Source organism: Channa argus, chromosome 23 (assembly GCF_033026475.1).
Source record: "Channa argus isolate prfri chromosome 23, Channa argus male v1.0, whole genome shotgun sequence".
Classification (NCBI taxonomy): Eukaryota; Metazoa; Chordata; class Actinopteri; order Anabantiformes; family Channidae; genus Channa; species Channa argus.
In genome coordinates, this window is record NC_090219.1 from 4024426 (window position 1) to 4049568 (window position 25143).

Sequence of the window (25143 nt, forward strand, 5' to 3'; positions counted from 1 at the left end):
TGGGGTCTTACTGATGACTTGAGCTGCTGCACATGAAGATGTATCATGAGGGTCTGGTGAATTTTTTCCCTAATAGCTACAATTTTATTCATAAATAAAGTCAGGACGTCATTGCTGCTCAGTGTTGAGGGAATACTAGGCTCAACAAAACTATGGCTCTTAGTCAGCCTGGCTACAGTGCTGAAAAGAGACCAGGGGTTGTTCTCATTTTTTTTAAATTTTATTAACAATGAATAATAGGCTGTTCTGGGATTACGGAGGGCTTTTTTAAAATACATTATTAAACAGTTTTTCCAGGCTAAATGGGGTTCTTCTAAATTAGCGGAATGCCCCTTCCTTTGTAACTTTCCTGATGCCTGTTTTAAGCTCCGCATTTTTTAATTGTACCATGGAGGTCATCTTCTCTGATTCACTGCTTTCTTTTTTAGAGGGGCAACAATATCAAGTATCGTGCACAGTGAGGCTGTGGGATCATTAACACGATAATCAACTTGTACGGGAGTAAGGCTAAGGTGGCTCCTCTCCATTGTATTGCCACACGGTGGAGAAAATGATGAAGAAATCATTTCCTTAAATTTGTTCACAGCATTTTCAGATAAACATCTGCTGTAGTGGAATTCTTTTCTAACTGCTGTATAGTCCATTATTGTAAATTCAAATGTTATTAAAAATGGTCAGACAACAGAGGATTATGGAGAAATGTTATTAAATTATATATCCAATACCGTATGTGAGGACAAGGTCTAGGGTGTGTCTAAAGAAAGGTCCAACAGAATTCATATTATGTTCATTTGCAACTTAAAAAAGCCTACATGGAAAAGAGAATCCCTCTGTGTTGCTAGTCTTTTGCTTCAGCACAGAAAACACTGTCTGGGAAAACAAGGAGTGTGAATATTAACTTTGCAAGATAGGCACTTGAATTAGCTGCTGGAAAAGGTCATTTAGAAAACGTGCTAAATATAGGCTTTAGAAAACAAATGCAGAATACATCCCAGGGAATCCTAGGCTGTTTAACAGGTAATATTTGGAAAGAGCAGCAGAAAACGGAGTCAGGCTTTTTCTTCTTTCTGTTGCCTTCTATGCTGACCACTTGCTCTCTCGTGCCTCATCTGTATCAACCAAACAATGGGCACCAGTAGAAAACTGCTGATGCTGCCCTTGTTATAGTAAACAAACAGTATCCAGAGCTATCCACCAGCCTCCAGTTGTGTCATTTACTGCTCTCCTGGCTGCTCTAGTTAAATTTGGACATTAACATTATCAGTGAGCCTATAAGATGTAAAAAAAAAACTACTTATACAAAGCCCTTGAGATTAAACTAATTTTAGCGTGCATCTGTGTTTTTGTCTTTGTCAAATTTGGTTTTAAGGCCTATGTTGTCAGACCTCACGGGTTCAAAGGCTGTGTCAGGGTAAAGGACAACTTTGGTCACTTTCTAAATTAATTGTCCACAATCACTATACAGATTCTTAAGCCAACATTGAATCCTCTCTTCTCACCCTCGCCTATTTCCCACCCTGCAGCCACGATTTGCTTATTCATTCATTCCATAGATCTATTAAAAACAAACAAGCATTTCTTTATTCAGAAAAACAAGGCCCCTGTAAATATTGTCCACCATCTTCAGAGCTATAAATGAATCTTAAATGTTAAGATTGCATGCTCAGTTCATCGGCAAGAATACAACGAAGTGCCGAATCGGAGGTTAAGGTCGCTGGTTTTGGAATGAATAAGTCTCATTCAGTCAAGTGCTTTCTCTGATTGATGTCCAGAAACTATTAAAAACACAACAACAGAGCACTATAACACCAACATATTAGTTAATCGAGGCTGCAGTCTGACCACAAAATTTGAGTAGGGAAGCTTCAACCAAGTATGATAATTGTAGACAATGTGATCGATTTAGAAAATGACCAAAATGATCCTTTAAGCCTTTAATTAGGGTTACAATTAGGTTTAGGTTAGGCATTTAGTTCTGGTTACGGTTACGATAAGAAGCAAGGGAATGCATTATGTGAGTGAGTATCCTCACAAGTATAGCGAGACACGACGAGTATGTGTGTTGAATAGCTCACTGGCCTGTTCCTCCAATGTACTGTGGAATTAAACTCTCAGTGGGTATTTACAGAGTACCTCGTCTCTCTGTGTGTGTGTGTCTGTTTGTGTGTGTGTACACATCAGCTTATTGTGCTGGCCAGTAATGAGAGTTGTTTGGCGTGTGCTGCTACCATAGCTGGGCTTGTTTGTTTAGGTGCTGGTTTTCTGTGTGTGGGGGGGTATTTATATACATGTGTACAGCTGTGTATGTTTGGATGCCTCTATTTATTCAGCTTCACCTGCATTTTCAAGGTTGGCTCATCACAGCCAAGAGATGAGTATAATAGCACTGTGTGTGTGCCTAGGGGAATAGAATCTAGAATAAACACACGTGTCTCTCTCTTTTCCAGGTGGAGTTGCATGAATGAATGGACTGACAGTTATATTGACAAGCCAGCCACTGATCGTGTGTGTTTTGTGTGCGCGTATGTGTCTGTCTGTGTGTGTGTGTGTGTGTGTGTGTGTGTGTGTGTGTGTGTGTGTGCATGGGCGCAAATGTTAGAGAGGGAATCTATTTCTCCAAAACATGGCAGGGAAGGAAAGGAATTGTTTGTGAGGATTGTACATACTTTTCTTTATTTCACCAGCAACAGTTGTCACTCAAACAAATTACATATTAATAATTTTTTTCTCTTGCACATGCCAAGTACTAATATTTTAGGTGTGTTATTAAAGTCCAAGAGGTAACAATTTGTTTCACTGTGTGTTTCAAAGTTTGTCAAAAATTGAGTTCTGCAAAACAAAATAAAAAAAACGTAATAGTTGGTTACAGGTTACAGACCTAATCAACTCCAAATATTAGCCGGTTATAGTGTAGTGGCTTAGGGCTGAAGGATAGAGAGAACCATATTCTACCTTCACTCTGAAGACTCTGTTGATCAAATCAAGATTGTTTTTTTTCTTTTAAACTGTTACATTTTTCCTCTTACACATTGTAAAACATCAAGTTACTATGCAATAGACACATCATGCTCAGTTTATTACACTCTGGGATTTAGTTCATTATGGTGCAGATTTGTTCATTACTGTTATCTAAGTGGTTACTACCCACATCCAAACCACAGATTGCATTAGTGAGCAAATCTGCACTAGAACAAGGAGGAAAAAAAACACAACTGGCAAAGCCTTAAATTTTGCATTATTGGAAGTGTTCTCAAACACCGTGCTAGACTTTTATAAGGGAAAAGGCATAAAGTGTCATGGAGACTGCAAGGCATCCAATAATGTCCACTTTTCCTTATTGATACTCTGCCACTTTAAGTCATTTAATGTGCAACCAGACCTGCACTTATCTGGCTTCCTACGTGCACCGTTCCTTGTTTTCCTTTCTAAAGTGAAGCCTGAATTCTGACATTTTGTTGTCATACCATATTGTAATAGTAGCCAGCCATGCTATTTGTTTGGGAAGATACTCTTTACTCTTTACTTAAACATTTAACTTCTCCTCATCATGTAAAAGTAAGAACTTGTAGCATTTTTGATTAGGTGAGAATGATCAGTGCCTCACCCCTACCTCCCTCTACCAGTGCAGAGTTAGGTACTGTACCTGAGTTTGCCTTCAGGTAATGTGAAGTTTGTCTTGCATACAGAATATCAGTGGCCTATTTGACTGATATTCATAAAATTATAAATCATAAATAAGCAGCTTCAGAATGAGATTACGATTCTGTAAGATTTAATAAAACCCAATCTCTAATATAAAGCAGCAAAAAGCTACAGCATAATGTGTTGGAGTTATTTTGCTTGACTTGAAACTTTACGCCCTGTAATGTAACTGCATATTCGCAAGTTGCAATGATGATGCTGAAACGATATCACGCAGCCCTCCTCTCCACAGTCTAATTCCAGAAGATTCTATAGCCACGGGGAAAGGAGAGAGAGGCAAAATCACAGCTTCCTGTTTATTATTTGAGAAACAAAATCAGTTCATTCATCAAAAGGTTATCTGGTGAACTATGAAGTTTGTTTTTTATTCTCTTTGTTGCCACAAAATATGACTCAGGCCCATTTGAATGCACTCAAGTTCAAGTAGTTTATCTAAAACCACATGCTTTGGAGAGAAAATTAAAACGTGCACCAGTGGCATGTTGATTTTAATCTGCTTATACAACTATATTATAGTAAAGTAGATAAAAATGAATTCAGTCTGTGCACATTTCAATTATTTTACAGTCACTCCTTTTCGAAAAAGTTGAACTAAGCTGGGATTTGTTTGTGAGTCTGATCAGGGGTTTTGACCTTCTGATTTCTCTAAAGTTATGGTGCTGTGTATTGGTACTGACAGTAACATTACAATCAAAAGTGGTCAAGTACACCCTCGGTAGCATACTATGTACACACTATGCTAAAATGATAGCTTGTAGTACAGTTACTACAGCAAATACATGTAGTACATTGTGCATGCATTTGTTCCCTTTTTATCTACCAAAAACTTTTAACATGTTAAACCGGAGAGAAAGAGAGAGATGGTGGATCGAGTGACTCTGATAACGTCTCTCTCTATAACAAGAAGAGGATAAAGGCTCTTTTCTGCAATCCACATGCCAGGCAACTCCCAGAGGCCTCTCTGTTGACACAGCCACCACAAAGGGAACTAAAGGCTTCCCAATGCCTCCCATTATGAGACTAACCCCAGGTCCAGTCGCTGTGCTGCAGGGTTATCCAGTGCAGGCCAACCAGCATTGGCCAAAGCTCCCTTGAATTTTAGCCTGGATACATAAGACTACCCCCACCCCACCCCTTGATGCATTGTTCAGTGTTATTCTGCTTCCACAATGGGACATCACACTTTGGAAGTAATTTTCAAAAAGGGGAAGCCAATCAAAAATAATGGCACTTATTGTTTCTCTTTTGACACACATTGCTGAGCGGCCTGCCCCTCCCTCCCGTCGCTTTCTCTGCTTGTGTTGCCATAAACCCCGGGGTTCATTCACGTCTATTATATGGACAAATTAAATAAAACCCAGAATGGGTTGGAGGGGAGCAGAGAGCCACGCTGGCCGTTCGGCAGTGGTGTTGGAAAGAGTCGGGATTGATAGGAACACCATGAAGAGAAGGCAAAGATGGCAAAGCCTAAGGAGTGAGGACATACTGAGCCAGAGAAGGTTACTATAGGTTCAGACAGAACTAGATGGAAGGAAGTAGAAAAAGGAGACAAGTAGAAAATTACATGGATGCTCGAAGAAAGGATATGCTCAGTTACTCTCTCTGTAATAAGTCATCAGGTAATGCTTCAGTTTTTCTGTTTATGGACACAATGGATTCTGCAACAGATTAACTAAACATGTGATGCTGATTTGAATGGAAATAGAATTTGGGAGCAAGAGGAACTTATATGGAGGGAAAAAGCCCTTAGCCATCTGTGGCTTTCTCACATGGACAGATGGATGCCTCGTGAAAGAAGGGAAGGTATGTTGCTACTTCTGAAAGAGGGAGGGCCCTCTGAGGAGTAAAGTGTCAGACAGGTGGTTGAGGTTCACTGGCTAATGATCAGTTGCATTTATAATGTTTTCTTTTGGTGTTTGTGCAAGAAATCAACTTGAATGTTGGCACTGTTTCTTCCGGAAAGACTAAGCTATCTTTTGACTGTGATACAGGACACACAAATTAGAGTTTTAAAAGGCTTAATTTTAATACTGTATTACTGAAAAAACAACAATTGTATGCACTTGCAACAAGGACCCTCTCGAGAAATGTACTGCACAACTTAAATCTATAGACTGAATGTGAGCTTGTGATATATTAGCTGAAGTTGGTCAGGTTTAGTTGTGTGACCTTTTTGAAGCTTTTAGGAAGCTTTTTACCTGATTAGTGTCATATGAGTGCACGAATAGGTTCGATTGCAATAGTTTTCTTCATTTGAGTTTCATGGTCTGCAGTATTCGAAGCCATTTGAGCCATAAAAGAATCTTTTAAACGTTACCACTTGTAACAAGCAATGGTTTGGTGTTTGCAAATTGAAACACATATTTTATTCTCAGATTGCACTGTTTGATATAATTCACTAGGATGGCAGATAAGACTGTCTGTAAGAAATACTAACCAGATAGATGGAGAGAAAGGGGTAAATGGAAGCAACAGGAGAAGAAACATAAGTGAGAAAGAAGAATGAATAGGGAAGAAGAAAAGGTTGACAAGGTAGGGGAGGAAAGGGCAGGTGGAGGAGAGCTGCTCTTTGGGGTCTTTGAAAGCAGCAGGTCCTGGCTGGGAGCTTGACACTATTTAGTAAGTGAGAGGCCTAGAGAGGAACTGAGACAGAGAGAGAGAGAGAGAGAGTAAGAGAGAGAGAGAATTGTCAGCCTTGCACTTAAAGGCCCTCCACAGGAAGTCCCCATTCTTCCCAGAGCTGACACCCCCCACGAACAGTAGCGAAAGACAAGGAAAAAGCCCTCATTTAGGATGAGGAGAAGAGAGAGGTAGAGGACCCCATCCTCTTCTGAGGGGGTTCCTGATATCAAAACCTTCCCTCAGCAGGACAGGGAGAAATGCCAGCAACAAGGAAAGGTTCAGGATCTTTTATCATTTTATTTGGATGTTGATTTGAGTGTGCAAAGATTATAATCAACCTCTTTGACCTTTTCTTTTTTAACATTTAATTCAAAATTGTGTAATCTGTCACTGTTTGTATGATTAATGTCAAACATTCTACCTGATGCTGATGTAAGTCAAATTATACAATGATTGAAAAAAATATAAGAAATATTACTGCAATTAACACTTTTTCCAGAAAACAATGTAGTGTACGTTGAGTGATTCATCATGAAAGATTATTTTAATTAAATCTTAATAGAAAACTGTTGCTGACAGCCAAATATTACTGTAAACATTTGTAAACAAGCCACTGCTGTTGTCCAAAAGCAATTAAACACATCACCTCGACACACCAGTCCAATGGGTGACATGTTTCTTTATTCATAAACACCTAGTAGAAAAAGATATTAAAGCACAGAGTTACCATTACTTGTACAGTCTGAGGTAAGCTAGTCTGCACAGGCACTCATTGTTCAGAGGAATTGTGTTTTGTTTTTTTGGTAAATATTTTAAGCAAGCATTTTGAAATGACTGGCTCTTCAAGTGTAGGTATTGTTGTAGTTTAAATGTGATGTGAAATTAATTTGTCTTACCACTTGGATAAATTAACATTTGGTTGAATTTCTGATCATGTGTTTTCCACTTGAACAGCAGTTCCCTGTGTTGAACCCTTCACATGGTAATTTTGTTGGCTCATTGGCTTTTACAGATTATTTTTACTGCATCATATTATTACTTGTAGGTTCAACTGAGCCTGACTCAGTTTGTATTGATGTTTGTTTTCTAGTTTTTGTGTTTGTTAGTTTTCATGTGTTTGTCAGACTTTGTCTGTTGGAGGTAAACTGAAGAGAACTCATTCAAAATCTTAATTTTCTTGGTCCTTTTCAGCGGTTTGGTGGCAAATTGAACCCTTGACCTTCACTGCACATGGGTCCAACTGAGCTTTGTTTGCACAAACCCTTTAACAACACTAGAAAAATGTTGAGCATTTTGCTCTAATTATTAATGAAAAGACAGCCAACTTGGGTGTGACAGCAGGTTCAAATTCAGTGTTTTGAATTTTGTTGACATTTGAATCTCTTACTGTGCCTTTTTAAAAGAAAGTCATACAGTAATTGCTCAGAACAATGACCCACAGCAAGGTAGTCTCCCATTAAAAGATCTGCTTAAAAACACATTATACAAAAGAGCGTGTTAGTTTAAAAACTTTTAGAGGCTTGCATTTTTCAACTTGACTATTATTTTCTATAGTTTAATGCAAACATGTACCTTTTTTACAAAATATAACATGCATTTTTCTACTAAATATGCAGCAAAATTAAAGTAACTCAAAACTTTTCAGAGGCCCCCTTAGTGAAGATATAGGAAAAAGCCCCACTTGATGAGCTTAAAACAGCTCTTGTACAAAGTAATTATAGCTGCTGGATTCATGTGTGGAGTCCAAATAGTAACATGCACCCTAAATGTGTACTGTGCTGGAATAAATGTAGTTTGTGTATTTCAACAGTTGTATTGCATTAGCCAGACAGGTTGAACTGATGCAGATGGCTTTTATGTGTTATTGACATATGTGTATTTTATGTATATGTATGTTATGTATGTGCGCATTGGCTGGGATTGACTCAGTTGCCTCAGAGGGAGTATCATTGCTGGTAATCCTCTTTATGGTCGACTAATCATTATTTATTTATTTATTTTCCCCCTTAAGAGTCCACTCCACCTCAGCCCTCCCAGCCTCCAGCTACACCCCCCCGCCCCCCTTTCTCTTTCCCTCCTGACATCCTCTCTCTCACCTTTTTTTTAACCAATCCTCAGCAGGGTTTCTCCCTCCTCATCTCATTTTTCAAAAAGGTCACTTATTTTTTTCTGTCCTCCTCTTACCATATTTTCTTCTCTCTTTTCTTACTCCCCCTCCCCCTTTAGTTGCCCTTCTCTATTTAATAAAGCTAATCTTATTCCACACAGAATGAATGTTTCATCCTATGTTTCCTTCCTTTCTCCATCTACTTCTACTCTGACAATATTCCAAGTTATTATAATTTCAATTAAAAAGAATTGGTTCAAATATACTTCATAGTTTCAGATACAGATTTTTGCTATCTGTGAGGGGAATACTAATATTAATCTTATGTCTGTCTGTGTGGCATAGCTTAGCATGGACACGTTAAGCAATTGGCCCTGTCTGGAGCAAGAAAAATACATCCGCAAACAACTCTAAAGCTACAATATTTACCGAAAGTATCCTAACAATAAACACATTTCAAAGGTTGAGGTTTTTGGTGTTACATGTACAGGTGCAGTCTGACCTAGCCTGGCTTTCTGTGCTCGCTTTGGGAGTTGGGTGAATGAACACTGCAGCAGAGAGTAGGGCTGTGCAATTTATGAAACTTTGATTTCAATTCCAATTATGGCTTCCTGCTATGAAATAAAAATGATGCTCTTGTTTGGTCGTCTTTTAGATCCAACACGTCCAGTGTTCATTTATCTAGGCAGTAATCTGTGGGTTCCTCTAAGTTTTGTTGGTGTTGAGACCGATCATGTTTTGGAGAGCTGTTGTGCTTGGTTAGTAATTCTCCTCACAGACGCAAAATTGTGGGTCTGTTTCAGTTTACTAGTTACTGTATTGGTGATGTGTAATATCATTTTAAATGTAGTAAAGTGTGTTTTATTGATGACCAAAAAAGTACAACTACTCATTGTGAACCATGCACAGCTAAACTATTGTGGTAGTTGAATATATAATAAATTACTTGAGTAAAAACCCAAGGCAGCTACTTTCAACTGTGGCAACTGTGGTTTGGTCTTTCAGAGGGGACAGTTTAAACACTGTTTGTTGGCAAAGTTTTCAGTTCTGTTTCAGCAAAATCAGCGCTAAACTGTTAGCAAAAGCTACTTTCTAAACTTTAGCAACACAGATCATTTGCCACATTTCATACAGTATGATACATGATACAGTATAGTATTTGACTGGCAGTTGTTGACTGTGAGTTGTAAAGTTGTTAGAGGACACATGAAGACTCTTCTAAAAGGTAAATTAAGTTACATTGTAATGACAATACAGGGAGAACACTTTGTTTGTAGCATCAATCCATGGTATTAATACTTTATGAGGTTACTGTATATGTTTGTAAACAGGGATAAGACAGCATCAAATGAGAAATAAAATGACCTGGTCTCAGGTATACCTCAAAGTCTGGAGTCTGGCCACTTTAAGATCGAACACACTCGACCTAGCTCTAAATAATTCCAAAAATAGAAAATCCATGTGTGGCGATCAATGCTGATATTGTGGCAGGACTACACAAATCACTGTTTAGGAAACACTGCAGACCAAAACATTTATTGTTCACTTGCCCAACTGGGCAATTGCATCACGCAGTGCTTTTGCCAGAATATCAAGTTTACTTGCCCTGGGCAACAGGCAAGCGTTAATGTGGATCACTGTGACCTACACTTTGTAGTGTCCCTGAACGTGTTTAGAGAGTTGGTCTGTAACAAGATATGTCTCCTGTACATGTTGTGTAGTGTATAATAGGGCTAATGTAGAACACTTTTGTAAATGTGTCAATTTAAAGCGCATTGCTGTATCTCAAGCAGTGCAGTGTACAATGGTTAGAACTGTTGCCAGCCAGTCCCTTTCTGTTTGTTTTTGTTACTGCGACTCCCAGTCCAGACATGCAAGACAGCTAGTTCTCAAGGGCTAATGTGTGAATTGTGAAGGGTTTTCCATCTGTGTGTCCACCCGCTTATGGCCCACTGTCCTAGGTAATATACAGTTCACAGTTAAAAAGTGGACTGGCAACATTTCCTAGTCTTTTCTGTAAAAAGTTCTTCTGTGGCCGAGCTAAAGAAATAAACCTATAGAAAATGCATTCTGTAATATCTTTACACTGTTTCATAGACTATCGATCTGTCTCCTGTACTTGAGATCGTGAAAGAAAAGGATGATGTTAAAAATGACTAGAAACTGAGTTTACACTGAGCTTATTGCTAAATGTTTAATTATTTTGCATATGTTGAGCAGAAATGAACCTTTCAGGAATATTTCTGTAGCAAAGCAAAATATATCAGAAAATGCATTTTGGAGTTGGTTTTGTCTGTTAGAAATGCTCCAATTTGGCATATATGTATAAAAAATGACAAAATAAATGGTTCTGAAGCTACAGTGTAAATGCAGACTTCTCTGCCTGAAGCCTGGGCTGTCTGGCAGACAGGCAAAACCCATTAGCAGGGCTTTGCGATCGTCTTGTAAACCGAGACCCCGGGCATTCATTAGGCATCAATCAAAGGAAGAGGTGTGATGATTAAATGATGAGTGCAAATGCTTAACAGTGTTCGGTACACCAGGCCACTTTACTCTTGACACTTGAAAATGGGAAAAAATGGATGGAAAAAAGATGATTTTAGTCTCCATGTAGTAGGCTAAAACTGGTTGGAACTGGATGGCTGCAGCTGGTTAATTTATTCATAGGAGTTATTAAAGAAAGTGAATTTCAAAACCTTGAAGTCAAAGCTCGAAGATGCCTCCAAATGCTAGTGGAGCAAAAAGAATTCAGAGTGCTTGCACTGGTTCTCAGTAATTGTTTAATTGTGCTCAATTTAGGAATTCATACTTTATTCCTGTTATACAGTTCAGTTGGCAATAAACTAGGAGATTCTTTCCAAAAATTTAAAAGCTAAAGGACTTTATAAATATATATCAGCCTTAGGATGACCTCACATTTCTAAAAAAATCTTGACACAACATTTACCAGGAAACCAGGTCAAAATATGGTTTCAAAGCTCTTATCATTTGTAGTATGAGTGTATTTGGTTATTTGTATTGTATTGGCAAAATAATTTTTGAAAAGAGCTTTTTTTGTTACCAGCTGTCTGTTATGGTCATTTATATCACAGCTTGTAATAATGTTTCATTTCCAACTGCCACACACACCAGCTGAGGGGATGAATTGTTAAAGTGCATTTTGAAGGTTACTTTCTTTTTTCCCCAAAATGTATAAGCTAATTTCTACAACATGAGAAAGCCCACTGCCAAAGTAAATGCACATTTTTGTGCTTTGCAAAACAAAAGGATACAAATTTAGACAACGCATTAAATTAGGTAGAAAAAGGGGGCTCCTCTACAGCAGCATACTGTAATTAGCATACCAAACTGTAACACTGTTGGTTTAGAAACAGTTTTGTAAATTTAAGTAAAATAATTTACCCTAAGAACACGGAATGGTTAGCGCTGCTACCTTCCAGCTAGAAGGTCCCCAGTTCTAATCCTTGGCTGATTGGCCATTCTGTGTGGGGTTTGCATGTTTTCGCTGTTCTTGCATAGGCTTCCTCCAGATAGTCTGCTTTCCTGCCACATTTCAAAGACATACATGTTAGGTTATCAGGTGACTCTAAAATGCCAATAGGTGTGAATGTAAGCAGAATTGTTGAATGAATGGTTGATTTTAGCAGTCTGAAACATTGCATTAGAGAAACAATTATCTTATAAGCCAGATTATGTTTCTTACCAAAATAGTCCTTATAAACCTTTATCTGATTTCAGTCATTTCTATAATAATTGTATTTTCAGCTATTCCCATAGAGACACTAAACCAATAATCACTTGACTCTACTCACCGGAAATCTCTGTCAACCTGAATATTTTTCATAAGGTTAGTCCAATTATATGGAATCATTATCACTTTCTACAGTGGTCTGAACTAAGCAAATGTCAAATCCGCATCCATGCGATCTCTCTTCTTTCTCCTCCTCCTCCCTTAATTTACTCTCTAAAATCTGGTCAAACAAGTACATTAGGGGTGTGTTTTGGTGTATTTTGTGCTGTGTTTAAACTCCTGATGGCTAGATAGATGTTCAGATTGTTTGCTGCTCTGACTGAGAAAAAGTTAACTTTTTCATTTCATGGTGTTCTTTATGCTGTATAGTACTGTGAAGTAGTGTGTCCTATGACTTTTTTCCTAAACCTTGCTTTGCTTACAGTATCACAGTACTGCAGTGTGTTAATTGATGTTGTGGTTTGACAATCTAATGTGATGTGGATACAGGTTATCAGTAGTTCTAATGTTTTGGCGACCTTTTTAATTTTAAATAGGGTGGCCAAAACATTAGAACCACCTCTTCTTATAATACACTCAAGTGTGACTCCGCTAATCACTCACTTTAATAAAGGCATAGTAGAATTATCTCCTTTCTGACTGTTTCTATCTAAAAACTAAGAAATCCTAACCTTGTGAAAGTAGAATTCATGGCAGAGCCACTGTACTGGATTGCATTAAATTGAACAGTTGGTCATAATGTTATGTCTGATCAGTGTATTCCCACAAAATTGTGGGGGGGAAAAAAGCATCACTCAACAGAGCACAGAAAGGGGAGGGAAAAAAATGGGGCCATCGGTGGGTGCCAATTAATCATTTTGAGCAATGGCCCCCTCATAGATTAATCCAGTCCTTTATTGGCATTTTCACTGTCCTTACCTGTTTACCAGTATTCACATCTACACTTTAAATTTGTAAAATTGTACAGTATCAAGCATTTAGCAGTTCTTTCATAGTACAAAAAAGCAGAAATACTTTGAGTGTCTGTATTAAAAGCATAATATGGAGCAATAGACATAGCACTGAGGAGATGTTTGTCATCTTTTAATTTCATTCCTTTATGAATGGAGAGAAAATTAGGTTTTCAGAAACTATCAATTACCCAAGAGAAGGCTAAACTTATTTGATATAAAAACTTGACAAGAAACATATTCTAATATACCTTAAATAGTGATGTATATTATATAGCTGTAACACACTATTAAATGTATATATTTTCTATAGTTACAAAAACTACCGGCTTCAAAAGAATGCTGCTCTGCTGCTCTACTGTAAATCACTATTTTCAGTGACTTTTACTTCTGTAGTAATGTTTAGATTTGAAGTCTGTTATAGATTTCTGACCATTTAACATAACATAGGTTGGTGTGTGTGTGTGTGTGTGTGTGTGTGTGTGTGTGTGTGTGTGTGTGTGTGTCCGCACGCACGCGTGCACTCCCTGCTCTGTCAGTGCTGCTGAGCTCCACTAGAACTGACAGGTTGCTGTTACAATGAGCCTTAAACAAACCCACTGAGTCGGCTGCTGCACAGGAGAAATGCCTTTGATTCTTCTATGTGTATGCGTTGGAATGGAGATTTCAGGCCTAGTAGCAGAATGTGCTTTCTCTTCTGCTCTGTCTTGAATTGTATTTTTTTTTAAATGGAAGTAGTGATATTAACATGATCTGTTTGGTCACAGGGATGTACTTCAAAGAGCTTATTGATTGTGATTATGCTATTAGGCTCTTAGGGTTTCCAAAACCTAAATTCTGCACAGTCACTGAATGGCTCACGCACAGAACACACCAGAGCTGCAACTTCAGACAGCACATGCTACACGGTATTAGTTGTAATGCTAAACTTGTAATTAACACTAGAGCTAAAGTATTGGTCATACACTTTTCCAGACATTTTTGTTGTTTTTTTAAATAATTCGGATAGGTCACCTAAATGTTTTTTATGTTAATTCTGCTTAAAATGCTCTGCAAAAACCCTGAGGTGTCTTTTGATGATGGCGTGAACACTGATGTGTATGTGCAATGAGTGACCCTTGTGTTCACACACTGAGGTTAACATGTGTGCTGAACTCTGGACCTGTTCATCATTAGCTTATGGGAGTGTACACACTGCATCCTTAGCAATTTGCCATTTTTAGCTAACACTGACCATTGTTTTCACGGGTTTTCTAGGTGTTTCAATCCAGGTGTCGCTAAAGAACATTACTTCTGTGAGTCTTGACCTGGTTAGGGTCAAGATACAGTTGCTGTTTACTACACCTACGCAAAGTAACACCTTCATGTAACCTGAGTTGATTTGGAGCATCAGTTGTGCGTATCCTTAGATATTAAAGAAAAGCGCACATAGATGCATTCCTGCATATTGCTGGTGGGGCAACAATCTCAGCAGGAGGTTCAAATCACAATGGTAAAAGAGGAAAGTTTAAGGGGAACACTTACTGATCCCATCTACAACTACCAATATCTACATACCTGCCACTTATGTTGTTGTTGTCTCTGCTGCAATCTCAACATTATCTTGTGTGTTGCCATGGCTTTGGTTTGTTATGGAAAAGCACACGCTCATTAGGAAGAAACGCAGTTGTTGGTCAGGGATACATAGGCCCGAATCTGCTCCCTTGTGGCAACTCTTTAAAATCCTCCAGACACACACAAACTATGCAAGAAAGTAAGTACATTCTCATAGATAACGTCATTGACATATCATTAACAAAAGACCGTAATGTTTTGAACCAGGAGACTTGGTTTATGGATCAAGCAACAAAGTGCTGTTTGACCCGCATTGTTTTTGCTGTCAGACTATTACTTGGAGTATTACTTTCCCCCAGTTCTAATCCTAATCCTTCTAAATAATCATACTGTATATAATTTCTACAAGTTCTGAAACTTTTTTATTTTTTAAAATCTGCTCCAATAACAGTATTGCTTGTTTGTTGCAGTATGGACACATCTGCTTGTAGCATTAATGTTGGAAGACCTCTGTGAAAAGAAGCTAACACCCAAGCAGTTTCGCGTTTTGGCATTTTTTGGACCCGCAAACTGTCATTGGTCTAGAGTGGAGACAGAAATTCAAGTGAAGCTGCATCTGATGCAAAAGTATTTCTCAAGACCCTAATGAAGAAAATAAATGGGAAACTCAAACTTTGGATTTGTTACAGCAACCAACCAGTTTCATGTACACAAAACCACATCTTTGCAAAAAAAATTGTTGCTCACATTCCCATTCATTTGATGCACATAATTACCTCCAGCTATGGAAATGCACATCAAATTCCTTCAAAAAGAAAGAGACTGTTTAATTATTTCCTGTTGTTTTCAGGTGATTTTGTCAGCTACAAGGCTTTTGTGGGTCACTCATGCATTTTGTGGCTGCCTTAATCTTTTTGTCAGCCACTTTAAACATATGTGCTCTGTAAATCTCAGTTCTCCACCAGTCAGACACAGCCATTGACTATTTAATATAGCCAGCCACACACCCCACACATTTATCCAGCAGCTTCTTTATTTAAAAAGGAAGTAAACAAATTTTAACTAGGGTAAGTAAAGTGTTAATGTCATCATGAATGTGATAATGTGATAGATAGTTCCCCAGTACACACAGTATACGATCACTATAGAGTTGGGCACGTAAAAAAAAACTACCACAAAATTTAAATGATGGACAGCATTAAGCACAGTCATTGTGGCTTCACGACAGTGACGAGAAAGTGTCAAGTAAACAACAAGGTACAGTGCATCTGGGAAACTATTCAAGTTCAAGTTTGGTTGCACATCTGACTAAACATTTGAAGCAGCACACTGGCAAACTGAGACTGGACAGTGTTGGATGTCTTGGCTTTTGTCTTACCTCTGTTTGGGACAGTCTCCACACTTCATAGAAGTAAACTGCTTGGCACTTAACTTTAACAGGTGTGGGAAAAGCTTTAAATAAAGCACATTTGCAACACCTCATGACTCTTTAGTGTTGAAACAGAATCAATAAAGCTTTGAAGCAATGTTTGAAAACACTAATAATTAAAAAAAATCTCACCTCTGTGTAGCCTGTCAAAGTGTGTGCAGTCTCGTCTTCTTGTTCTGGTGCAGATCTTCCCGCCACTGCCACCAGTGGCCTGAGTACGCGGATTGCAGAGTTAACAAATCTGAACCAGAATAAGCAACAGAAATCATATAAGAATAAATGTTGTTTTAATTCATTAGTTTTTTTCTGTACACTTATGACATTTTAAAGTTTCCAGTAAAAACATATCAAAGAAGTAACTAACAGTTTTGTGCTAGTGAGTTTTGCAAACGACGGGTTTACAACCAAATATAAAGTTTCATTTAATTCATTAAAGGCTTCTTGGACTACTGCTTGTTCCAAATATTAGGCGCAGTTGCTTCTGTTTAAGATGGTACTTTGGTGATAGCATGAGCCTCAGATACAGTAGCTACAACTCCTACAGAAAGCCATGCTGACAGTTTTTATATGTGTGTGACTTCCCCTCATTTAATATTAAAAGGCACAACCCAGTGAGGAAACAAGGTACTATGGTAAGTGGTACATTACAGTGTTTTCTCAGTGACACCACATGTCCTCATCTTCTGCATTGTCAGTTAATAATAGAATCAAGTCAATAATAGCTGTGGTTTCACTCATGAGTAATTATCATTTAATATATTTAAGAGTCTGGCCAGTCTGAAATACTTACCAAAGGCATTTTATAAGAATTTTCAAATGTGATACTTATTCCACACCAGTCTACTGAGCAGTCAGCTCATTCAGCCACATTTCCCTTCAGGGAGACTAGGGCACAAGCAAAAACAATGCTCCAATATTATTTGGATCGCCATGACAACAAAAGGTTGTCAAACCCAAGTGTAATAGTAGATTTTGTTCAAGAATACCGACATACTGAAATGTTGACTTGACAGTGAGATAGGCCACTACGTTTGTGTACAAGCTTCACTTAAACAGTGGGTAAGACACCAGCATTTTGCTGCTTTTGTTAGTGTTATTTCAGTTTGTTTTCATCCTTCGTACTGTATATAAATGGCCAAACACACAGATATGATAGACCTGACAACAGGGACGTCTTCTCTTTCTGTTCACTTTACACAAAGCACAGGATTCAAAGCATGGGTCAACAGGCTGTATTGCAAATCTAATATCTAAAATGTACCTGGAGATGAATCACTGTGTTTACCCTCATTAGTTTTCAGCTTTCAGTCTTTCATGAAAACCAATTAAGTATCAGAGTTAATTCATTAAAGCTTCAGAAGGTGACAATATTCCTGAAATCAATAAATGGATACCTAAAGTTTTTTTCACGTGACAATAATAAATATTATAATTATCTGTATTTTGTTTTAACGTGATTTATGCCTCCAGTGAAATCCAGCTTGCTGTATTCCTTGTAATTGAAAGAAACAGTCTGCTCATTTCTGTGACTGTAGGTCTCAGTGTTGGACGCAAAGAAGCAGAGAGAAGGGAGAGTGTCGCATTTTCACAAAACACATCATACAAGCCACTTAATCACACTGTAGCCAACTGGTACAAGTGAGCAAGAGGAAAATCCAGCCATTCCAGCTTTCCAGTATAGCTTACCAGCTCGCTGAGAGGCAGGCAGCACCTGACAGATGCCACTTAGGAGCATAATCCCAGAGGGCTGAAAAGATCCTCCACATGACGGGAAGCTAGCGAAGCAGGAAAAGAACCCAACAAACTGCAAAGTTAAATGCCATTTCTCTCTCAAAATTGCTGCATTGTGCGCAAACAGCTACATGGACCTAAATGTACACATTTCTACAAGCATCTTTTAACAGGAGTTGAGTGATCCGGGAATCTGGAGTGTGTTCTGGCACAGCACAGTTTTGCATATGAAAAAAACACTTGTCACACAAGAAAACAACCAAGGGCCCTGGGGCCGTAACAGTTAAATATAAAGTGGCTATTCTGATAACTGATCCAATGACTCACTTCAAGCATAAAAACCAAACATTTAATAGTTTCAGACATTTAAGTGCGAAATTTGTTTTGTATTGCATGATACATAACAGATTATCTTTACATCACCGTTTTTCAGTTTAATTAAATTATCTGCTGATGATGACATTTTTTTTTGCTGTTATAGTAAAATTAAGACCATTACAAACATTAATTAACATTAAGTAAATTTTTAAACATGGAGGATGAACTAAATATTAAAAATAGAATCTGGTTAAAAAATAAACTGCCATCTCTCTTTACAGATCGTGACACAATCAATTACATTTTTTTGAAAGAAATGTTTTGCAGAATTGTTCGTAATCCCTGTTAAAACAGGAGCGTGTAAGCAACCCCCGGCCTGCTGTTGAAGGCCTGCAGCTGCTTTACAATATAGTTTATTAAAATTATCTATTTTTGAACCTGAAATATATGCAACATTATTATAGAATTACTGTATTTTTAATGTGGGTTAAATCTCTCCCTCTTTCTCTCCTGCTTGTCACAAAGCGCTGGTGAAACAAACAAAAGGGCCGCTTTGAATGGCACGTGTTCTGGGTGTCAGTCACCTGTTTCCTAGCAACGGGCACAACAGAAAAGCACCTGTGGCTCTGAATAGGAGGCTGTGTAGCCCTTTGTTTGGTAAAAACAGGGACAAATTAAAAATAGGGTTTGTGAACTATATAGGTCATATTATGTTAAAAGTAATATTCTACTAATAGTTCAATTACAAAATCATGGCATCTTTCATGACTTACTATAGTCACTAGCCATATGAGCTTATACTTTATTAAACTAAGTCAGCTAGACTGTAGATAGTTATAAACGTCTGTTTTAAACTTCAAATGTTGTTTATAGAGTGATGTGACAATAAAGATGTGATAATTCTTATGCAATTTAAATAGCGACCACATTTAGTTGAAATACAAAATAAATTTGCTATCAATTCCTCTTAATATTACTGTAAAATAGATTTCCCCCCCTCCCCCCATATTATTGATATGCTGATTGATATGAGATATGATTCCACTGTAGCCCGTCTGATGGAGAGGGCTGTTGACATGCTGTGTGTTTGAGATACACACAGAAAACAGATGACAGAGGGAGTAATTTTTAGGTCTCGCGCTCGACGTCACCAGAACCTCGAGCCCCTGCATGCAAATCACGTCTGCGCTCGAGCCTCTCCATTGGCCGTCTCTCGCTCATTTAGCTGCTGTCAAAGCGCGCGGCCCGGGCACGCTCCGCTAACTTTTCCCAGTACAGCTTCAAGCAAAGCCAGCCTCAACTACCGCTTTCGATTGTTCTCTGCGCTCGCGGATGACAGGGAAAAGGCGGAAAGGGGAAGAAAGAGCAAGTTTTCCTCTGAGCGGATTTCATCCTGAGAATACAGCACCTTTTCATCTGTGTCGCTGTGTGCCTGTCACTCTTTATCTCTAGCCTCCTCAGGGGTTTGGCTGCGCAGGCCTGTCTGAATGTGTCTGTGTGTTTGACTGAGAAGTGCTGTCCTACCAAGACCAGGTGAATGTACAGCATCATGATGGAAACGGACTTACATTCGCCCGTGGTGCCCCATACCAACCCATCCAACCCAGGGGCACACGCGGGAGGAGGAGGCGGGGGGACCGGAGGTAAAGTCCCCCAGGACAGAATCAAGAGACCCATGAACGCTTTCATGGTCTGGTCCCGGGGCCAGCGGAGGAAAATGGCTCAGGAGAACCCCAAGATGCACAACTCGGAGATCAGCAAGCGGCTGGGCGCAGAGTGGAAGGTGATGACCGAGGCGGAGAAGAGACCCTTCATCGACGAGGCGAAGCGGCTCCGGGCCATGCACATGAAGGAACACCCGGACTACAAGTACCGGCCGCGGAGGAAGACCAAGACGCTTCTGAAGAAGGACAAGTACTCGCTGGCCGGTGGGCTCCTCGGCTCCTCTGGTGGTGTGGGAATGGGCGGCGGGCAGCGGCTGGAGAGCCCCGGAGGGGGCCACGCAGGACCAAATGCGAGCTACGCCACGCACGTGAACGGCTGGGCAAACGGCACATACTCGGGCCAAGTGGCTGCTGCGGCGGCGGCGGCTCACGCAATGATGCAGGAGGCGCAGCTGGCATACACGCAACACCCGGGCACCGGCGCTCACCCGCATCACCCGCACCCGCACCATCACCCGCATCACCACCCGCAGCCCGTGCACAGGTACGACATGAGCGCCTTATCTTACAGCCCCATCTCAAACTCTCAGAGCTACATGAGCGCCTCACCACCGGGCTACGGCGGCATCACTGGCTACACTCATCACCACCAAAGCTCCGGTGTCTCCCCGGTGTCCGGGACGCTCGGAGGGACTTTGGGGTCCCTTGTGAAATCTGAGCCTAGTGTGAGCCCCCCGGTTTCCACCGCGCGTGCACCGCCGCCGTGCCCTACGGAAGACCTGCGGGACATGATCAGCATGTATCTGCCGACCGGAGAGGCGGCGGGGGACTCAGTTCAGAGCAGACTGCACGTGCTCCACCAGCAGCACTACCAGAGCAGCGGCTCCACTCCGGTAAACGGGACGGTTCCTCTGACTCATATTTAAACCTCTAAATGTTTAAGCACTACAAACCACAACCAAATATTTTAACTTTAGATGTGGGCGCAGGCTGCTGATGAATTGTAAATTATAGGCGGTTATAGCCATAAAAATGCAATCACTGAACAAACTTTTTTTTTCTTTCATTGGTGGATTGTGCTAAAGGAGAGCGCATCTGACATACTTTGGTTCTCTGGAACAGAGCATGCCAAGCTTTGATACGATTTCAGTTATAATCCGGGCTGGTGCAGGTGATTTTTTTTTTCGACTTTTCTGTGCAATGAAGAGACACCAGCTGTGTTTGAGAGAGCCTGAAAACCTGTTTAAAGAGGGAACCGTATAATAAATGGAGGAGGGTTTGGAAGGTGTGTTTTAAAAAGTTTCTGGGCTGCAATTTCAATTGAGTTTTAATGCTTGTAAACGTGAGTCAGTTGGTGTAATTTGAATTTGTTTTTGTTGTTGTAAAATCTTGTAAATTGTGAATAAATAGGCCTACTGAAAACGCTTTTATGCAATTGTACATAATTTATAAAATATCAAGCCCCATTTTCGGGTTGTGGACCAAACAAATGTGCGCTGAGTTATATACATTTTGCAATAATTAAAGTGTTCGATTTTTTTTCGTGGGGTATTTCTTAATTCAGAGGATTTAAATAGGTTTAATATTTCCTGCTTATTTACATGGATTCCCTTTCGGAAATAGAATTTCAAAGCTCATTGTATTGTTAGGGTCTTAATTAAATCTCGGCATACAGTATAGACAAAATTCAATTACAGAAAATAAATACACAATTCCAGACCGTCATGGTTACTCACTTTAGTGATATTATTGAAAACCTAATTATGTCTTTTGGTCTCCTATTTAACTCTCTTAAAATTGACAATAAAATAAACAGATACATTTTGATTATGATATTTTTTTCAAAAATAAGTTCAACCTTATTTCCCATCTGGGCATAAATATTGCTAATAACATTTCATCAGGAGAAATGAATGTTGGACAATATAACTGGTGTAAGATGAAAGGAGAATTGTAAATATAAGATATTTAAAATGGGAAAAGAATACATAGGCTGTGTTTCTTTTCTTCTGTTTACATTTTTTAATATGGGTTTTATATGTCTACAATGCCACCATGGAGCCGAGCATATTAAGGTTGCAGTAAACACTTGGTGTAAAGTATTTACCTAATGTTGACAAAATAAAAGATTATTTTGTCTATATCTTAATTTGAGAAAGGGACATATTCTTTAACAAAAATACAAAAAGTTGAACATTACAAAATTTGTTTGCCACCTATTTTCCATTTACAGGAATTATGATGTGCTCTGTTGATTTCTTACCCTCAGTTTTTTGCCAGTTGTAAAAAATGCATAATCATTTTCAACAGCTAAGTTACCCTAATGGCATCCTACATTATACAATCGCCTGTACCTAAATATACATTTTTAAACTTATTTTTTCCTCTAACTCTGGCACAGATATCAATGTAATGGAGTATCTATTTTGTCAAACGATCATGCGTCATCTCAAATTTAGTTTACCCTTTACAGTCACGTTATTTGAAATATGGTTTTATCCACTGGTAGAATGCTGAACTAATAGTAATCATAGTGTCTCGTTTTTTGACCTGTCCACAGGGTCATGACCTCAGTAATCTAAATCTCAGGCAAAAGTCAATTACAACAAAGTATCCGATGGTCACTGAACTACTAATTTTTCGAATGGCTGCAACTGGGCCCACTTCAACTGAACCTCCACCTGGGTCACTATACTTCAACGCAGGTCCTCAAATGTTATGCCCAGCATCAAAAGCCTCCATGTATGTGTGTGTAATTCCCCAGGTTGTTAAATTATTTCCTTCTTTAAAAGAGGTGGCTGAATCACTGGAGAGAGTGAGGAATGGAGGGAGGAATGAATGGAGGGGGGGGGGGGGCTGTTTGAGAAGAATGGGGATTAGTCTTGGTGTAAGCCGGGGCAGCCTGGGGGTCACCCCTAACAAAAAGCACGGCAAACAACACCCCTGGTTTTATCAGACTAATTCCCGATCGGGTCTGGACTTAAAAACGAGAGGGCAACACTGCTGCAAATCGCATAAAATAAAGCTGTGTCCAGGGAAGTCAGGTGTTAAATCTGAAGGTATTTATTAGACACACATCCTACCTGAAGTTCTGTGGGGGGGTTTAAGTTTAATTTCATGTCAGGTTGCTTTAAGTTTGTATTTGTTTGTTTTTTATCAGCAATTTCATTTCTTATGACATGAATATTAGATTCTTTTTTCCTTAATGCCTATAATATACTATTAAATCCAACAAATCTGTTTACACAAGTTCAACTTAAATAAATAACCCAAACATGTTTTGATTCATAATTAACACCTCTACAGTAACTATCACTTTATTTACAGCTGCAGGACTGCTCAGTAATGTAAATTCTTGTTTTCTCATCATTTAAGTCAGTCTGCATCACATTAACATATCTCCAGAGGCAACTTGCTGTTATTTAAAAAAATAAGAGCCAGTCAGCATTATGACTGAATTCTGATTTTATATGGAAAAAAGATGATTCATTTGTTTTGGAGTTGAGAAACTTTACAGTTGTTGTTTAGACCACACAAACCAGCATCTGCCAATAGATATGAAACACAAAAAATAAAGTTTAATTCAAAAATTAGTCCAAGTGTGTGTGCATAAACATAACAACCTCTTGCAAAGATGTCCTGAGGTTGTGTTCAAGGTTTAAAAAAAAAAAAAAGATTTAAAAGAGAGATTTCTGATTGAGCAAGGACTAATATTGCCCTGCTTGGAGTTCACCAAGATCTGCAATCTGATGATACAAAACTGAAAGATTAAAATAAGCATGCTTTGTCACCAACAACACTGTGCAACTATTGTGAGAAGCATCAGTTCACTTAACAAGGTGATGAGAGTGTTTCTTCAGAATCTAAAAAATATCAAATCAATTCATAAGAGTTAATCTTAAAGTGTGATGAACCAGTGGGATTTATTGTCAGGTCCTGAAGTGATCTGAGGATGACAGCATCACATTTAGTTTCAGTGAAACTCAGGTAAGAAGGATTGTTAAATGATTTACACTACTTATAATCCAGAAAATAATCTACGTTATCTGTCATAGATCAGCTATAACTACAGCTCCATCTAGTCCACACAGCCTAGTGGACCCAGTGGGCCCAGATGCTCTCACAAGCCTTTTACTGAGGCCGAGGGCTGGACCCATCCATGGCCATATGTCTGTAGGTTTTCATCCTCTCCTCATGTTATGCTTGGCACATGGTTGGACACCGCTGCTCTGGCACTTCCCACTCCATCACCCCATGCCCCCCCATACTGTGTGCTCCTAGTGTCCTAAACGTGGCTAATCGGCGTCAGTTTATCACGCCTCCGCATATTTCCCTCCCTCTCCTCCTATAAAAACCCTCACCTCTGTTGTTGGACCGGGTTCTGTCATGGGAGATTACAGGGGACCGACTGCACAAGACCGAATGTGGCGCGAGGAGATTAGGCGGGACGGCACAGAAAATAGCAACGGGGCCAACGAATTCCTCGCGAGGGGGCCTTATCATGCAATTACACGTTGACACGTTTTAACCATTTTTCAGCCTCTTAATCCGAGACCCCCACCCCCCTTCTCTTTCCATAAGCAGACCTATTGGTGCCGAGGGAGCCTCACTGCTCTGTCTGACTCTCTCTGCTGCTGTCTGAAAAGTATGCTTTCTTTTTCCTTTATCGGCCTGTTAATATTTCTAAACATTTAAAAATTGTATGTCATACTCATCTTTGCCTCTCTATTTCAAAAATGTTAAGCTAAATCAGTAAAAACAATGAGGAAAAAATAGTGAAAGTTTACTCAAGTCTAGTTCAATTATTGTTCTATAAAAATTGTTTTTATCCTTGTGCTTCTCTAAACAGTAAAAAAATAAAACTAACATAATTTGATCATTCTTTCCATGTATGATCAAATAGCAAGTGCAATGATTATGTGGCAAAGCAGTGTTTAGCAGAGATAAACTGAATTCTCCCTTTACATATCGATGGATTTTCACTGGTTTTGACCAATGAAAGAAAGAAATGACAGTTCTGTTTTAGTTCAACTGAAAAAAAGGGAACTTTTATCCTCCACAAATTTTCATGTAGACTTTACAGTTTGACCAGGCATCAAACGGGCTGCATGTTGTGTTTGTTCCACTGCGCTTCTCGATTCAATTAGTGCCTTTCATGGCAATCAATTAAGGAGTACCCCCTGGATCTCCCCAGGGGCCTATAATCATCACACACCGTCTGCTCAGACAGGCACAAGGGAGCCCCACCTACCAGTAACAAGGAGGCTTCATTGCAACATAATGGGGCCAGTGGGAGCCATGAAGAGACGGTTCGC

The 25143-nt window shown here is 39.2% G+C and overlaps 1 protein-coding gene across 1 annotated transcript; it reads left to right on the forward strand.

Annotated features, from left to right (window-relative positions):
* Window positions 1-19272: 19272 nt before the first annotated feature.
* sox1b (SRY-box transcription factor 1b) lies at window positions 19273-21815 on the forward strand. The gene has a single exon (XM_067493876.1). It carries the CDS (start codon window positions 19702-19704, stop codon window positions 20752-20754), a length of 1053 nt encoding a protein of 350 aa, XP_067349977.1. The 5' UTR covers window positions 19273-19701; the 3' UTR covers window positions 20755-21815.
* The last annotated feature ends 3328 nt before the right edge of the window (window positions 21816-25143 follow it).

Excerpts from the sequence above, each read along its gene's own strand:
- sox1b (XM_067493876.1), top strand. The coding sequence starts at position 19,702 with ATGTACAGCATCATGATGGAAACGGACTTACATTCGCCCGTGGTGCCC.